Source organism: Oryctolagus cuniculus, chromosome 7 (assembly GCF_051225735.1).
Source record: "Oryctolagus cuniculus isolate XC-2025 breed Fujian yellow rabbit chromosome 7, ASM5122573v1, whole genome shotgun sequence".
Classification (NCBI taxonomy): Eukaryota; Metazoa; Chordata; class Mammalia; order Lagomorpha; family Leporidae; genus Oryctolagus; species Oryctolagus cuniculus.
Genome location: NC_142873.1, coordinates 136,040,769 through 136,058,586, shown reverse-complemented (window position 1 = coordinate 136,058,586; position 17,818 = coordinate 136,040,769). Strand labels below are relative to the sequence as shown.

General features: G+C 60.5%; 1 protein-coding gene across 1 annotated transcript; it reads left to right on the top strand.

Moving 5' to 3' along the window:
- Nucleotides 1-1,346: 1,346 nt before the first annotated feature.
- Nucleotides 1,347-9,692, top strand: ZC3H12A (zinc finger CCCH-type containing 12A). The gene is made up of 6 exons (XM_051832066.3): nt 1,347-1,483; nt 2,177-2,653; nt 6,383-6,522; nt 7,293-7,527; nt 7,899-8,005; nt 8,146-9,692. Exons 2-6 carry the CDS (start codon nt 2,211-2,213, stop codon nt 9,018-9,020), a joined length of 1,800 nt encoding a protein of 599 aa, XP_051688026.2. The 5' UTR covers nt 1,347-1,483; nt 2,177-2,210; the 3' UTR covers nt 9,021-9,692.
- Nucleotides 9,693-17,818: the final 8,126 nt, after the last annotated feature.

Genomic DNA, 17,818 nt, shown 5'->3' with positions numbered 1-17,818 from the left:
CACCCATGTGGGAGACCCAGAAGAAGCTCCAGGTTCCTGGCTCCTGGCTCCTGGCTTCAGATCTGCCCAGCTTCAGCCGTTGTGGCCATTTGGGGAATGAACCAGCAGATGGGATACCTCCCTCTCTGTAACTCTACCACTCAAATAAATAAATAAATATTTTTTAAAAAAGAAAAAAAGCGCGCGAGAATGATTCAAATTAAAATTCAGAAAGGTAGTTCTTTAAGATGAGAGGAGGAGGGGCACCCAGAGGATCTCAAAGAACCTGCTTCGAGTTGGGTGAAGACTACTTTATCATCACAAGCATTCTTCAAGGCGTGCATGGCTCCGTCTGTGCTGGCCTTCACCGTGAACTGTCTTTGGTGGTAACACGAACACCCGCCTTGCAGGGCGCATGCACAGTAAGAAAAGTGCCAGTGCACAGAGTACGAGCCCTTGGCTCTGGGTGTCCTGGCTCCCCGGGCCTCAGCTGGGAGCTGCTGGCGCTGGGGCAGCCTTGTCCTCTAGTCTCTGGAGTTCTAGAGTGTTCCCTTACACGCCCGATGGAAGCCCTGGCTCACGGTGACTTCCAGTGGCCGAGGTGGTACCTGATGCACAGGAATGGGGGCTCTTGGTTCCTGGTTCAAGTCTTTGTGACTGAGGCCACTGAGTTTTGATTGCATCTCAAGGGCAACATGGACACCGTAACCTCCGTCTGCCTCGTCTGAGGCTGTGGGTGGACACTGTGGAGTGTGCTCACGTGAGAGATCCTGAGCCTTTGACCGGGAAGGCTCCCATGCAGTCACGGAGGGCCAGCCAGGCGAGTTGTGGAGGGGACAACGCTATCCTGTGAACACGGATGCGGTGATTGGTGCACACGTCCCTCCCGTCCCTCGTTTGTTTTTTAGTCACTGTGTCCGCTACTTCCCTTTCCATCCTGGTAAGGTGCTCACTGCAGAAAAGTGTACCTATCCGCCCCCCTCCCTCAACTGCTTCAATAGCCATGCACCTGCCGAGTGGTCCCGTCTCCGTGGGAAAAGCACCTGTCTTGGGACACCTATTGTCCCACCTGCAGCACTGTTTAGAGTGGGCAGGCCCTGGGTGCCCCAGACTGCACCTGGCTGTTTTGAGTGCGGGTCAAGTTCATAGGTCCGAATGTTGGTGGCCGCGCCTGTCTGCTGCACGCACCTCGGTCGGTGCCGCACCTGACACGTGCCTGGCTCGGACGGCGCCTGCCCGCGCGGTCCCCCGCCCCGTCTCTGGACGGCCGATCCCATCCCAGGCCGGGCCCCGAGCTCCAGCCGCGGGGGCGGGGCCGCGGGCCGGGCCGGGGCGGGGCGGTGCTCGGGGCGGAGCAGGAAGGGGCGGTGGCCCTGCCCGGCTTCCGCGTCACCCTCCTTAACGCCACCTGCCTGTGGACCGGCCCGTATAAAGGCGTCGCTAGCCTTGCCCCCGGGACTCGGCCCCATGGAGTCGCCGCCGGCCGAGGGCGGCGCGCGGCTGGGTGAGCGCGGCGGGAGGGGTGCGGGCGGCGGGGCCGGGCTGGGCTGCGGCCGGGTCGGACTCGAGGGAGGGCCCTGGGGCCGGTCCCCGCGACCCCTTCCACTCAGCCCACGCCGGGAGCGCGGAGGGGGCGGCCGTGGGAGCGCGGGTCTGTGGGCCGGGACAGCCCCCGCGTCACCGGCGCCCGGCAGCCGAACAGACTTTCCCGGCAACTTTTCTCCGGCGTGGGTCACCCCGGAAACTCGGCCTGCCCCGGCCCGGGAGTCCGGTCGGGGCCCTGCGCCGCCTGGGCCTGGGCCGCGAGTGCGGGGCGGGCGGGCGGAGGCGATGGCTTCGCCGGGGAAGCCCCCTGCCCCTAGCACCCATCTGACGGCCCCTAGCACCCGTCTGAGTCCGGGTTTCCATCCGGGAGCCCCGCCCCTGCCTTCTGGGTCCCTGGGTGGGTGCTGGGGTGGGGGTGGAGTCGGACACTAGGTTGGAATGTTTGGCCGCCAGCTAACAGCCGGGTGACCTTGAGCAACGTCTGAGTGTGCCTCAGTTTACCGCCCCCCCCCCCGCTCTCACAGGAGAGCTAGCACGTGACGGGGGCCATGTCTAGTGCCACCGGTTGGGGTTGCCTCATCCTGGTGGGTGGGGCCGGAGGGAGAGAGGATGCAGGGCGCTGACATCCCTACCCCTCGTGCTGGTCCCGCAGGGGCTGTCGCGGGCGCCTTTCTGGAGCCTGAGCCATGAGTGGCTCCTGTGGAGAGACGCCTGTCCCGGAAGCCAGCCCCACTATGAGTCTGTGGGCGCTGGAGGACAGCCGCAGCTGCCGGGGCACCCCTGGGCCAGCCCAGGAGCCCCGAGCCGACGAGGCGGCGGCTCTGGAGCTGCAGATGAAGGTGGACTTCTTCCGGAAGCTGGGCTACTCCTCCTCGGAGATCCACAGCGTCCTGCAGAAGCTCGGGCTGCAGGCCGACACCAACACCGTGCTGGGAGAGCTGCTGAAACATGGGGCCGCGGCGGAGCGGGAGCGCCAGGCCTCGCCGGACCCCTGCACCCAGCTCCCGCTGGTGCCCCGCGGCGGGGGCACCCCCAAGGCTCCCACCCTGGAGCCTCCGCTCCCAGACGAGGACAAGGAGGGCAGCGACCTGAGGCCCGTGGTCATCGATGGCAGCAATGTGGCCATGAGGTAGGCGGTGCATCTGTGGCCAGGGCACGTGGCTCGGTGGCCAGTTGGCCCTGAAGCCCTCAGGTGGGGGCTTGACCTCTGCTCCCGGAGGGAGGGGAAGCCCTAGAGAAGCCGCCCCCCCCCAACCCCTGGCTCCTCACGACGTCTTAAGAGCGGGTCCCTAGCCCTGCTGTAGGGTCAGTGTGCCAGGAGGTGCTGGCGCAAGCACTCCAGTCCAGAGTGATCTGGAGGCTTTGTGCCGTGGCTCTGTCCTTGAGGCCCGCGCTTCGCAGAGCAGGGGCCTGGCCTGGGGGCCGTGGCTGTGTCCCGGGAGCTCTCTTTGCTCACCTGTCAGGGCTGACCCAGCCCTCCCCAGGGTGGGGTGTGTAGGGAGTGGCCAGTGCTCAGGATGAGGGTGGCGATGGCCCTTGGTGATACTCAGGGGCTGGGGCTCTGAGGCCTGCTGGCTGCACAGCCTTCGTGGCTGTGACCGGGAGTGACCTCGAGGCTGGCTTTGGCGCTCAGGAGGGGTGTGGGCGGGCGGCCTGCTGCAGCTCAGCTGTGACTGGGATCCTCATGATTGCACGGACGCTGCCTGAGCTGGACCTGGCTGGGGTCTGCAGAAACTGCAGAGACTGGGCTGGGTGTGGGCAGAAAGTGAGGCCAGGGTCAAGGCCACTGCTGGCCTTTGGGAGCAAAGGCCCCGCCTTCTGGCCCTGCTCTCTCCCCCTCCCCTCCGAGATGGGCTGTGAGTCAGGGCTGGGTGCGTCGCTCTGGAGGAAAAGTTCCTGTTGGCATTGACAGGGAGACCCCAGACAGCTCCCCGCCACCCAGAGGGATCTCCCAGGTGGGCTGCCCGGGCTGGTTGGCTTGACGTCAGCCTCTGCCCTCCCTGGCGTCTGGCCCCGCCCACCCCTGGCCCAGCTGGGCCAAGTCAGCTCTGGGCCCGGCCCAGCACAGCAGGCCAGGTGAGCCCTAGTCCTTCCACCTTCCGGGTCAGTGTCTCCGTCTCTGGGCAGGAGGCTGAGAAGAGGGGGCCTCCGTGCCAGGCGGCCTGTGCTGGGCGGGCTAGGTGTGTTCCTGTGGCCCCTGCGCTGGGGGGCAGAGGGCCCGGGAGTGGCTGAGCCTGGGGGCCGTCCTGGGCGCCGTGTGTTTGTGTCCCCGCAGGAGGAGTGGTAGACTTTGGGCTCTGGCGGAGCCACCCGGAGCCCACACGGCTGCTGGGGGTTTCTGAGCCGGGGCAGCGCAGCCACGAGGGGAATTCCAGCCTCAGACTTCCTGTCTTAGCTGCTACTGGGTTCCTGCCCTGCCGCCCCCCTCCCCGGGGCGGGCAGTGGGCTAGCCCCCACCGTATGCAAATCGTGGGGAAATTCACCTCTGTTTCCTTCTAAGGGAATTTTTCTCCACTCGCCAAGCCCAGCCCTGGCAGATCTTTTCACCTGGGGAGACTGGCCTGGCCCCGCCCTCTGTCCTAGGGCGGGAGCAGCTCCTCTGGGATCTCCAGCAAACACCCCCCCCCCGCCCCGGGAGGTCTGCTCAGCCTGGCTGGGGGCCCTGACCCTCTGGGCCCAGGGGATTCGGCGGGGTGAGAGGAAGTCTGGTTTTCCTGCACCAGCAGAACTTGCTCCATTGCAGCAACAGGGACTGAGGCTGGCGGTCAGGGAGGCACTCTGCCTCCCGGGTCGCTCTCGCGCAGGCCGCGGAGGGAGCGTTCCAGGTCTAGGGCTGCTGAGGATGGACTTGGCCCCAGCCAGGTTTTCAGTGCACTGCCCTAGGAGCTCTGGCATCCCAAGAGATTGCAGGTTTGGAGACACTGGCCTAAGCATGGGGTACACACGTGTGTACGCGCGTGTGGACAAGGGGGGGGGGCAGGCAGATGCAGGTGCAGCCTGCACACCTGAGACCGGGACCCAAGCCCGAGGTGACCACACCCCCACAGGGGAGGGTGGGGTAGGGGGAGCTCTGGGCACACATGAGCCATCCTGGCAAGTCAGGGAAGGCTTCCCAGAGGCGGTGACACTTCCCATGGGTCCTGAAGGAAGAGCTGCGTGTCCCAGAACATCACGTCCTCCTGCTCTGCTGTTTCCAGCCCGACCCTCCCTCTGCACACGTTTTGTTCAAACTCCACTTTGCACGCATTCTGCTCCCCCTTGAACTCTGGGTCTTCGGTTAGGGACACGAAGGCATTCTAGCGGCCTCATACTTGGCTTCAAATTCTGCCTGCCTCTCGCCACTAGCTGGGTGAGTTGCAGAGCCCCCGTAAGGGTGAAGGGACGCGTCTGGCTCCCCGCTGAGCTCAGTGCCCCGCCCATGACTTCCCTGGGACCAGGCTCGCACCTGCCCGCGCACGCACGCACACACACACACACACACACACACACATCGGTCATGAGCACGACCCCAGTGGCCACGCTACCCTCTGTGCTCTGTGGTTTTCTCAGCTGGGGGAAGGGGGCCATGGTGATGGTGCCCCGACCTGGGCCTGCGGTGATTCAGGACGAAGCTTGCCCAACTGCTTGGTTCCCAGCACCGGGTTTCATCATGAACAGGCTGGGGCTCCAGGCAGGGCCGAGTGCTGCCTTAGGGCTGGCTGGGCTTGGTCCCCACTATGGTGCACAGAGACCTTCAGACCCCAGAATAAACCTCCAAGCAGCCTCTCTGCACCCCCCCGCCCTCCCCTCCCCCGCCTTCTCATGGGGCTCCAGCTACCACCCTCCAAAGCCGCGTACAGGATGTGGTTGGCCCTGGACTTGCCCCTTTTGCGTAACATCTACTCTGTCATGTTTGCCAATTGTGAGAGGTCGGAGGTGCTCACCCCAGGGGGCAGCGAGAGGCAGGGGCTGGCGGGAAGGAAGCCCCGGGCCCAGACCCACCGCCCTCCCAGGAAGCCCAGCTGGAACTTGGGAACTTGGGTGGACCGTCTTTGGCCTCAAGCCAGCAGAAGAGCTGCCCATGGCCAGGCCCTCCTTCCCGACAGGAGCCACTGTGCCAGGCTGGAGGCCGTCTTCTGGGCCAGGCTACGTTTGGTCATGAGCCCCAGGCGGGGAGGATGTGCGGGCTCCCGGCGCTCCTGGCTGGCAGCCTTCCCGGGTGTGTTGCCAGGCCTTCCTGTCTCGAGCCACGCCCTCCGAGGATGGGCGGCCTGGCGTCTGGGGGAATCGCCTGCCTTGGGAGAAGAGCAGTGTCCTTTCACTTTCAGCAGCCTCCTCCCTTGGTCACTTCCTGTCCCGCGGTGAAGGCTGCCAGGACCACGCGGCGGGCCCGGCCCCTTTCCCTTCGACCTCCCGGGGTCCCAGCCCCTGAGGCTTAGCGCAGGGACTGAACTTTAATCCGGAACAGCCCGGCTACTCCTCGGCGCGCCAGGCCGGTGCTTCCCCCTCCTCCACGGCGGCGGGCTGCACGGCTGCCGCGCGGCCCAGGGAGGGGCGGTGACTCAGTGCGCTGTGCACATCTCTGTCCTGTGGTCCCGGCAGCTGCCGGGCGGGGCAGGAACCAGAAGTCTCCCAGCGCCTTTCCCCCACCCCCAGGTGTGTTGCAAGGAGGCCAGACCCTCCCCCACCACAGGGAGAGGTGCTGCCAGATTCCTGGGTGTTTCCCAGGATCTCCGGGAAGTCCTGTGTGTGGCTGCCTGGGGCCTGGTGGGAACCAGCACCGGAGCGTGGTGGGCCTGGGCCGGCGAGTGATCCGCTGCCCTCCTGCCCAGGCTGGCCGTCCTGGGCTGACCTATGCCTCCCCCACCCCCACCCCCAGCCACGGGAACAAGGAGGTGTTCTCCTGCCGGGGCATCCTGCTGGCTGTGAACTGGTTTCTGGAGCGGGGTCACACAGACATCACGGTGTTTGTGCCGTCCTGGAGGAAGGAGCAGCCTCGGCCTGACGTGCCCATCACAGGTGAGCGGGCTGACTTTACTGCCCAAGAAAGACCCTGCGGGCCAGCGCGACAGTTGGTGGACTTAGGCAGGGGCCAGCATTTCCTTCCCTGGGTTTTGCTGCTCTGAATGGGGGCCATCGGAGATGACCTTGTCCAGCTTTCAGCCTCAGGTACTGGGCTCCTCCTCAACCTAGCGGTGGGCAGGCCACTCTCCCAACGTGCTCAGTGGAAGAGGGGCAGAGCAGCCAGTGGTTAAGCCGGTGGACTGTGGGCTGACAGGCAGAGTTGGAATCCTGGCTGTGCCCCATACCGGCTGGCTCTGTGGCCTGGGTTAGTCAGCCCTGCCCTGAGCCTCTCGTGCCACATCTGTACAGTGGGTAGGGCCAGGGCTCTGCCGTCAGTGCCTCGCGTGACAAGTGCCGAGAAGGCCTGCATGCCCTAAGCGCTGCATCCACTTCAGCTGTCCCACTGCTCTCACAAGGACCGCCAGCCTGCAGGGCTGGAAACACAGTCCATCTTTCTAGAAGTCTCGAGATCCAGGCTGGCTTGCACAGGCATGATGTCCAGAAGGGAAGAAAAAGGGCAGCCCTGTGCCCTGGGCACTTGCGGCGTGGGACCTGTGGCTCACAGAGCTCAGGCAGCGTTGGTCTCCAGGCCGCAGACTGTGGGCAGGGCCAAGCCGGGCACCGGGATGTGGCCATGGCCTCGGCATAGCTGCACCTGCACCTGCACCTGGTCACCAGGAGGTTAGGGCCCGCAGGGCTCTGACCTGCACCCGTCCCCCTCCCAGACCAGCACATCCTGCGGGAACTGGAGAAGAAGAAGATCCTGGTGTTCACACCGTCGCGGCGAGTGGGCGGCAAGCGGGTGGTGTGCTACGACGACCGCTTCATTGTGAAGTTGGCCTTCGAGTCCGACGGGATCGTGGTCTCCAACGACACCTACCGGGACCTGCAGGCTGAGCGGCAGGAGTGGAAGCGCTTCATCGAGGAGCGGCTGCTCATGTACTCCTTCGTCAACGACAAGTACGTGCGCGCCAGGAGCCGGCCCCACGGCCCCACCAGGCCTGGAGGGGAAGCCAGGCCTGCTCTTGGGAGCTCTGGGCCCAGGCCGGGCGGGGGCGGGAGCATTTGTGCCGGAATGTCAGTGTTTTGGGACAGCCTCTCCGGCCCTACTGCCTTGCCCCCCGAGCAGAAGCCTGGGTCGATAGAGGTGCAACCTCTGACGCCTTCAGAGAGCCCCTGGCCTGGGGCCCTCCTGCCTGGCGATACCCCTTGCCTCCTGGGCCTGACCGTTCTGGATGCCCTGTGGATACAGCAGTCCTGGGAGCTGCTCTCAGGCCTCCCCAGCGAGGCTCGCCGCCCCCACCTCCCCAGAGTCCTCCCTGCCCTTTCAGGTTCATGCCTCCTGATGACCCCTTGGGCCGGCATGGGCCCAGCCTGGACAACTTCCTGCGTAAGAAGCCACTCCCCTCCGAGCACAGGAAGCAGCAGTGCCCCTATGGTATGAGACCTAGCTCAGCCCTCCGAGGCCCCCCACTTGACCTGAGCCTGCTTGCGCCCCACCTTCTTCCTCTTGGGGACCACCCAACCCCAGTGCCCCCTTTGGCCCCCGCTTAGAGCTCCGCTTCCTTCCCCGTGCAGGGAAGAAGTGCACCTACGGGATCAAGTGCCGATTCTTCCACCCGGAGCGGCCCAGCCGCCCCCAGCGCTCCGTGGCCGACGAGCTCCGTGCCAATGCCCTCCTCTCGCCCCCCCGGGCCCCAGGCAAGGACAAAAGTGCCCAGCGCCCTGCACCTTCACCACAGCCCGGCTCTCTGCCCACAGAAGGTGAACTGGGTGGCCTGGACGGGAAGAAGCCGGGGGCCCGAGCCTCCCCAGGACCCCGCCGCGAGGGGCTCACGCAGACCTTTGCCCCAGCGAGCAGGACTCTCCCAGCCAGCGGGGTCAGCGGGAGCAGCTTCGGGCCCTCAGACTGGCTCCCACAGACCCTGGACTCACTCCCGTACACCTCCCAGGACTGCCTGGATTCGGGCATTGGCTCCCTGGAGAGCCAGATGTCAGAACTGTGGGGGGTTCGAGGCGGAGGCCTGGGAGAGCCAGGCCCGCCTCGGGGTCCTTACGCTGGCTACCACTCTTACGGCTCTGAGCTCCCAGCCACGCCGGCCTACCCAGCCTTTGGCCGGGCCATGGGCGCTGGCCACTTCAGCGTCCCCACTGACTACGCACCCCCGCCACCCACCTTTCCACCCCGAGAGTACTGGTCAGAGCCATACCCGCTACCCCCACCCACGCCAGTCCCTCAGGATCCCCAGGGGCCGAGCCCTGGGCCCGGTGGGGCCCCATGGGGCGGGGTGGGCAGCCTGGCCAAGGAGCGGGCCAGCGTGTACACCAAGCTGTGCGGCGTCTTCCCCCCGCACCTGGTGGAGGCTGTGATGGGGCGCTTCCCGCAGCTCCTGGACCCCCAGCAGCTGGCAGCCGAGATCCTGTCTTACAAGTCCCAGCACCCCAGTGAGTAAGGCAGCCGGTGGCCGGTGGGGGGTGGGGGGTGCTGTCCGGCCAGGCTTGGTGCGGTCAAGTGGCTCGTTCCCAGCCCGGGGGCAGCCCTGGAGGCTAGACAGCAGGAGGGTGAAAGTAGGGAAGGGAGCCCGCAAACCAAAGATACTGTAGGATTGGTTCTGGCCCACACGGCTGCCCAGCCGCATGTCTGGGTGGGTCAGAAGCGATCGCCCTGTTGATGCACATTGTATCTGTAGTCTAAGCAGACGCTGCCAGTAACGGCCGTCGGTCTGTGGCTGAGGCCCAAACCCTCTTTTCTCTCAGAGGGCGGGGAGGGAGGCTGGGGGGAGCAGAGGCCTGGGCTGGGGGCCCTGTGCACGGCCCCCCACCTCCGCCCTGTCCCTGGGATGCCAGCCTTGGCTGGCCAGTTGGGCACCGTGTGCCTGCCCTCCGGGGGCCCCTCCTCTAAGCCAATGAGGCCTTGCCCGTGCTCGCTCGCTGGGCGCAAGGCTTCATGTTAGTAAGCAAGATGCTTCTTAATAACCTACCTTCTGCCCCACTCCGTTCACCTGCCCCAGGGACCTGGGGCCCTCCGCGCTCCCCGAGGGTGGGAGGACACGCGTGTCTGTGTTCTACGTGGAAAGCCCTTCCCTCCCGTAACGTCAATAAAGCAGTGTGACCCCTTTTCAGAGGCACTGTTGTCGCCTTCCTGCCTCCAGCGTCGGGCTGGCCTGCCGGTGAGGAAGGCGGGCCGGTGGGAGCCCCCACGGCCCTGCCCCTGCTCTGGAAGGAGGGTTACCAGCTCGCACACGCGTGCTGTGCCTGCACTGGAGGCAGCTGTGGGCCTGGGCAGGCGTGGGCACCAGCCTAGGAAGCGGAAGTGTGACAGGGCCTGGAGTCCTGTGGCCGTGCACGGCCGGGGCTGTTCCTCTTTTCTGGGCTGTGGCCAGAGCCAGGGCTAGGAAAGCGCCGGGCCAGGGCGATGGCCTCGCAGGGGTTGGCTGGAAGGACTGACTGGCAAGTCTTGAAGACTCAGCTCTGGCCCTGTGCTCCCAGCCACGGCTGTGCTCCGGATCCCAGCTCAGCAGGCAGGGCAGAGGCTGTGGGGCGGGCAGTGGCAGGGTATCCTCCAGCAGGCGAGGAGCCCTCTGCCACTGGTTGTCACCTGGGAGGAGTGAGTGCCCCTTGCAGGGGCTCAGTGTTCTCTACGAAGTGAGGGTAATAACGGTATCTACCCTACAGGCCTGACACCTGGCGCAGGGCAGGTGCTCGCCGAGAGGCCTGTGGTGCAACTCCCCAAGGGCTCCGTGCGCTGGGTCCTCCCTCCATCCAGCGTCTGACTTACCTGACCCACAGAGATGCCTGCAGAACCACACACACCACCCCTGTCGGTGAAAAACTGGGGTGTGGTGTCAAATAGCTGGGCTATCCCATGACTGCCACACACACACAACCAGCAGGGGGAAAACGGGAACGTTTTTGTTTTAAGGCTTTTTGTTTTTTAAAATTCTTATTTATTTGAAAGGCAGAGTGACAAGGAGAGACAGATCTTCCACCCACTGGTTCACTTCCTCAAATGGCTGTAATGGCCAAAGCTGGGCCAGGCTGAAGCCAGGAGCATCATCCGGGTCTCCCATGTGGGTGGCAGGATCCCAAGCACTTGGACCATCTTCCGCTGCTTTCCCAGGCACATTAACAGGGAGCTGGATTGGAAGTGGAGCAGCCGGGACTCGAACCCATGCCCATATAGGCTTAACCCACTGCCCAACGCCAGCCCAGGAGAAAAGTCTCAGTGATGCTAGCTTTGATTGTCTCACCTAATTGGTCCTTGGTTGAGAGGTGGTTGTGGCATCGTTTTATTTGGAAACTGCTCTGGCACAAGACCACTGAGCTGCATGTTGAGGGAAACGCCACCCTGGTGCCCCTGCACACAATGCCCCCACCTTGTGCTTGGGGTGGGACTCAGTGCATGACCCGGAAGTGATTCTGCCAAGTGGAACTCAAAGCCTCCCACAAAGTCTTCTTCACGGTGTCCCATACCTGCTGCTTCCAGAAAATGGCACTGCCTTGTTTACAAATGACTTTTTTCCCATCAATAACTGTATTTCAGATTAAATGGCTACCTTTGGGTCCCTGTTTTTCGGGGCAAGAAGCTGAAATACTGGATTGTCCAGTTCATTATCAGGCACTTGGCAATGCCAAGTGACTTGTCCAAGGTTCCATGGAGGAGGACTGACTGGAGCAGGGCCTTGTACTGGTCCCCCAGCCCCCAGATCTGAGGAAGGGAAGGGCCTCAGACACCAGGAGCCCGAGTAGCCCCACCGCCGCACCCTCCTGTGCTGTGGAGCTTGGAGGCTCTGAGGCCTCAGGGGCCACCTAGAAGGGGAAGTAGGGAGCTTTCTCACCCCTCCTCCCACCCACGTGCCCACTGGCCATGGACTTGGGAGCTCACACTTGCTTCTTGACCGGGGCTGAACTCTTGGTCACTTGCTGCTTCTGCCTGAGTGTGTGCAGGGGTGGGGCGGGGAGCGACTCTGCGGGCAGGTGGGCAGCGGGCAGCAGGTGCCGGCTGGCTGTGGTTGTCTGGAGGTGTGGTCTGGTCCTACAGGTTTATCCATGGGTGCCAACGATGACAGCAGGGCCCGTGCAGCAGGTGCCGAGCTCTGTGGAGGATCTGGTCCGTTCTGCCCTTCCTTGTGGGCCCAAGCTTGTAGCCTGTGCTTTCCCGGCAGCCTTGGCCACACTACGCTGGCCATCGATGCTTGGAGCTTCCCTTGGGGCCTCTTTCCCAATCTGGCTTCCAAGCAGAGCTACTCAGAAGCTTCCAGGCCCAATGCCCAGGCTAGTTCTTCCCCCTGGCTTAGGTTTTAACTCTGCAAGTTCTCCCCACTGCCTCCTGTCACACTCCTTCAAGTGGCTTAAACAGGCGGCACTTCCTCCCAGGGTCTGTCTCCACCTCTCCACCTTCTATACTTCCCAAGAGGATACCCCAGTCTGTGTGTTGGCAGCAGGAGAGGGAGGTGGCCTGGGTTCACCCAGGCCCACTCACTTCCCCTCTCGACAGCCTCAACTCCCATCCCCACCCCCCCAGCTCTGGTGATCTGTACAGGACAGGGTGGCAGGAACAGAATGTGACTCCTGAGACCAAAGCTCAAACCATGGAGACGGCGGCAGCTGCTGAGAGGGATCAAACTCCAGGTGGCTTCCCCATGCGCTCTTTCCTCCTCTGGCTTTCCTGGTTCCAGGAGCCAAGAAGCTGATGGGGAAAACTGGCCAGTATGCAAATTCCTGCGCTGTTGGGAAATGACACAGAGGACTGGCGCCTCCCACCCACTTTTTCCCACACCCCCAAAGGCCCTCCTTCCACCCCGGCCTGTGGCTGTCTTGGACAGGTGCCCAACCCTGGGCTGTCTTGCAAGTTCTGACTCGCACAGGGGTTCACCCCCGCTTGGGGTGCAGATTGCAGAAGCCGGGATGACCATGGCCTGCCCGGAGAGAAGGAAGCAGCCCACAACAGGAAGGCGTCCTGGCCGCTCAGTCCCCGCCCCCCTCCTCCCCACCGGGGGCAGCTCGGCAGTGGCTAAGAACCGGGGACCTACACTAGCAGCAGGAGAGCGTGCTCTGGGCTCCGGCGGAGTGGCTCTCCCAAGGCCCGCAGTGCTGCTGGTCCGCTGCAGGCTGAGCTGAGAAGTGGCCGGGCCAGCCTCCCGCGCTGTGCGAGGTGCTGGGCAGGCCCTGTCAGACAATGTGCCCATCACAGAAAACTGGCTTCCAAGGAGCTGGGAGGAGCTGGTTCCCAGGGGCTCTTGCCCTCAAAGGCAGCCCAAGGACTTTTGCCTGTGGGCTTCTCAAACCCACAGCTCATGTTTTTCTTCCTATTCCACAGCCAAGTGGGTGGTGGAAGCCCATTCCGGGGACCTCCTGGCTCACGGGAAGGGTGGGGCAGACTTGGCTGCGGGAGGCAGGAAGTTGGGCCCTATAATTAAGGAAATCCAGGCCATCCCAAGGCGGTGCGTGTAAATCCTTCCGGCTGGTTCCTGGAGCGGGAGGAGGCCACAGGTTGTCACCCAGGGCGTGGCTGTTTGAAGCTCCTCTGAACACAGCTGCTGGCGATCTTCAAATATTCACCTGTTTGAGAAATGGCAGCAAAACGAGGCGGGAGGAAAGGCTCGGGGAGCCCACCACACACTGAGCTGGACCTGCGGCTGGGAGATCAGGTCACGGGGCCGTCTCAAGGCAGATTCTGGCTGCTCTCCAGAGGAAGACCTCACTGAAGGCCAAGGTGCTGCTGGCACCTCGCCTGCCACCTGCTGGCACCTCCCGGTACTACTGCCCGGCACGAATCACGGGGAGACCAGGGTCTCCTGCAGGACCCAGGCAAAAGTGGGCAATGCTTCATGGCACCTGCAGCTCCGCCTTGGAAAGCAACACCAGAGGTCACTGCCGTGCCTTTGGCAAAGTCTAAAGCTCCTAAAAGTGCTAACTCTTCCAGGCATTAAAAAAAAAAGTCTAAGTAGAACAGCAGCAGAAGGAAGAAAAAAGTACAAGGATTCACATTTAACAAATGATTTCAAAAATAGAAATAGTGAGGTGCCAGCATCCTGCCCCTCTCGTTTCAGCTCGGTCCTCTTGCTGGCAGGGATGCCAACAACAGAGCGGAGCCAGAGCTCCAGGTTCCCTGGGGTGGGGGGAGCCCTTGCCCCTTGAATCAGCAACCTCCCTGCTGGGCACTCACACTTGCAAACCACGTGTGTAAGACTAGCCACAGGGCTGGCGCTGTGGCATAGTGGGTAAAACCTACAGTGCCAGCACCCATATGGGTGCTGATTCGAGTCTCAGCTGCTCCACTCCTGGTCCAGCTCTCTGCTGGCCTGGGAAAGCAGTGGAAGATGGCCCAAGTCCTTGGGCGCCTGCACCGACATGGGAGACCTGGAAGAAGCTCCCGATCGGCATGACTCCAGCCGTTGTGGCCAGTTGGGGAGTGAACCAGTGAGTAGAAGACCGCCTGCTCTCTGCCTCTCTGTAACTCTGCCTTTCAAATAAATAAATACATCTTAAAAAAAAAAAAAAAAAAAGACTATCCACTACAACACCATTGGAAGCTTGGAAGCAGCCACGACGGAAAATAGTATCAACGCCATCAAAACAGGCTGGTTAAATGCATTTTGGTATACACATGCAATGGAATATTAAGCAAATAAACTGAGGTCACTGTAAATATGGAATGTTTTCTAAGTTACACTGCTAGATAAAAAAGGCAAGGGTAGGCCCGACGTTGCAGCGCAGTGGGTTAAGCCTCCACTTGGACATCTGTATCCCCTTTTTGAGTGCTGGTTTGAGCATCAACTCCTGATCCAGTTCCCTGCTCTGGGATGGCAGCAGCTGATGGTTCGCCGCCAATCATGTGGGAGACCCTGATGGAGTTCCTGGCTTCTGGTTCCCATCTGGTACAGACCTGGCTATTGCAGCCATTTGGGGAGTGACCCAGTGGATGGAAGCTCTCTCTCTGTTGCTCTACATTTCAAATAGATGAATAAATCTTTTAAAAAAAACAATAAAACAAGGCTAGGTCAGTAGGCGTGGTGGGCTACATGCTGACAGGCACTCAGGTAAGTATGCAGTTGCCCTGTTCCCACAAGTTCCTGTGAAGGTGCACCACTCAGGCTGTCTCTGGGCGGGGGAGCTGGAGGCCCGGGACAGCAGGACCGGCTTCACTGAGCACACCTGAGCACCACTGAACTGGATGCTTTCCGCCTGGTGCGTGGTCTGAATGTGCGTCCCCTGCACAGCCCCCGTGCTGAATCCTTTCCCCAGGTGACAGTGCTAGGAAGCGAGGCCTCTGAGGGGTGATCAGATCAGGAGACAAACCTCATGAATGGGGGGGGGCTGCGTCCAAGAGACCCGTGGGGTCACGGCAAGGGACCATTTCTGAGCCAGAAAGGGGGTCCTCACTAGATCGGACTTCCTGGCCTCCAGGAATATAATAAATAACTGTTACTCAGAAGCCACCGACTCTGGTATTTTTGATTTAGCTGTCCAAAGAGACCAAGACACACATATGCAAATTAAGTATTCTAACGCCATTCCCCTAGGACCACCCCATGACAGAGAAATAAGTTATGGGTTTACGGGTGAGGAGCTGGAAGAGCTGTACTGGCCAGGGTTCTCCAAAGTTATTTGCTGTATATGAACTATAAAACTTGATACACATCTCCAACATGTGTATGCTGCAAAGCTAATGATATGGGCCAGCACTGTGAGCTGGTTTAAGTTCATACGGGCACGGGTTCAAGTCCTCGCTGCTCCTTGCTAATGGCCTGGGAAAGCAGTGAAGACCTTCTTGGGGGAGTGAACCAAGATGGAAGACCTCTGTCTCTCCCTCTATCTGTAATTCTGCCTCTCAAATAAACAAAAAATAAATAAATAAATAAATAAATAAAAACCTATGATAGCAGTCAGTGCTGTGGCGTAGCAGTCAAGCTGCTGCCTGTGATCCCAGCATCCCATCCAGGCACTGCTTCGAGTCCCAGCTGTTCCACTGCCAATCCAGCTCCCTGCTGATGTGCCTGGGAAAGCAGCGGAAGATGCTTGGGCCCCTGTGCCATGCACGTAGATCAGAATGAAGATCCTGGCTCCCGGCTTGCAGCTGGCTCAGCTCAGGCCACGGTGGCCCGATGGAATATCTCCGCATTTCTCCCTCTCTCTTCAACTCTAACAAATAAACTATAAGAAAAAAAAAACCCTTATGATAGTTGCCATTTGTCTACAACAAAATAATTAAGTATCAGCAACTTCTAATTGTTCAGACCAATGACATATATTATCTGCATGCACTGATGAACTCGTATTTACATGTATCACGGAACGTATTCAAAGTGAAGGACTAAGTAAGGCTGCACCTGAGAAGTGCAGACCAAAGGCCAGATTCCACCCCACACTCTTTCCCGTGGACAGTACTGTGCTGGGCGAGGGTCAGCAAGAATCCTGCCACGCCGCGGTGCTGCCTCACTTTCAGCCGCCAGCCGCCAACTTTTACTCCACAGAGTTTTGTCAAAATGAAAACTGTGTTTCAAAACATGAAGCTTGGAGCTGGGGCTGTGGTGCAGCAGCTTAAAACCCCAGCCCACAGTGCCAGCATCCCATATGGGCGCCCGTTTAAATCCTGGCCGTTCCACTTCCAATCCAGCTCCCTGCTAATGCGCCTGGGAAAGCAGCGGAGGATGGCCCCAGTCCTTGGGCCCCTGCACCCATGTGGGAGACCCAGAAGAAGCTCCTGGCTCCTGGCTTCGGATTGGCTCAGCTCTGGCCATTGCGACCATTTAGGGAGCGAACCAGCAGATGGAAGACTTCCTTTCTCTGTCTCTACCTCTCTGTAAATCTTTCAAACAAAAACAAATAAAAGAATCTTTTTTTTAAAAAATGAAGCTTACCCCTTAGAAAATGCAGAGTAGCTAAGGGTAATTCAGACTGATCTGGAATGGAAAATCCCAAGTCCTCTTCACGGCTGCACCTCATATGCACACCACCTTCCTGGCACACATGCCACAGCATCCTGGGAGGAGCAGATGCAAACAAAGCAGCACCCGCATTCTCCCCACACTTTCAAAACAAACCAGGGCCCCTGCAGCTGGGGCTGCAGATAGGAATTTTTATTTTTAATGTATTTCAAAGAGAGGTATCATCCACCTACTTAGTTTACTCCCCAAACCCCCGCAGCAACCACGGCTGGGCAGGACAAAGCCAGAGGACAGAATGCAGTCTGGGTCTCCCACGTAGCTGGTAGGGATCCAAGCACCTAAGCCATTCCGTGCTGTCTCCTAGGGTGTGCAACAGCAGGAAGCCAGAATCAGAAAGGGAGCTGGGACCCAGGACAGGGGCTGCACCAAATGCCCATCCCCCAGATAGGAATGTTTACGCATAATAATGCCTCAGTAATTTGGAGCTGAGATGCAGATGAAGCCAAAGCAACATAGTTGCCTACTTTCAAGCTTTAGCTACTGAACACTGGTTTCAATTCTCTTCTTTACTGCGTATATCCAGATTCGGATTTGGAAATAATTCTGATGCCCGTTCCTGCTCTTTCAGAGCAAGGGGTTTTCCTCTAAGCAAATAAACCCAATCATGGAGAGCATGTTGAACCTACCCTATTAGTGATCAGTAGGAAAGAATGTCAAATCCACCCAATTACCGATCAATTTCTTCCAGAGCTCCAGGCTCCTGGACACATGGCCTCTCCAGACCAGTGCAGCAGCTCTGAAGTCCACATACTCTCAACCCACACTGGCCCTGTGCACGCCAATAAGCTTCCACACTGTGCCTCCCCCAGCCCCCTGTGGCTTCTACTCCTCTGCTTTCTGGGTTGCTCACATTCTCCATCTTGAACTTGTAGGGTCGGAGATTTGGAATTTAGACAGATGAAATTCCTCAGTCCTAAGGAAGAGCACACCCGGAAACCCCCAAAGCTCTGTACTGGCACCAGCCTCCCAGTCGAAGACAAGAACTCTAACTACAATGGACCTATGCTTGCTTTTTAAATGTCTTACAACTACCAAGGGAGTAAAGGACAAACTCTTCCTCCTGAGAGGGAGGAGGATGAAGTGCAGAACACAGCAGCACGGCTCTCAGCTCTCAGCCCTCAGCCCTCCAGTTCCCTCTTGGCGCCTCTGGCCTACCAGGCAGACAGGCTCCAGACTCAGCTCTGTGTAACTCGGCTCCTGCTTTTTAATCCAGTTCCTTTTTTGTCCCCATTCCACACGCAGCTGCGGCAGGGAAGCACGCCTGAGACAGAGGCGCCTTTTCTGTCCTGGTGGTCGTCCCA

What these genes read in the sequence shown, in the direction of transcription:
- ZC3H12A (XM_051832066.3), top strand. Translation starts at nt 2,211, where the DNA reads ATGAGTGGCTCCTGTGGAGAGACGCCTGTCCCGGAAGCCAGCCCCACT. An exon ending in GCCTGACGTGCCCATCACAG is followed by an intron (nt 6,523 to 7,292) that starts GTGAGCGGGCTG and finishes TCCCCCTCCCAG; the next exon opens with ACCAGCACATCCTGCGGGAA. An exon ending in TACTCCTTCGTCAACGACAA is followed by an intron (nt 7,528 to 7,898) that starts GTACGTGCGCGC and finishes CTGCCCTTTCAG; the next exon opens with GTTCATGCCTCCTGATGACC.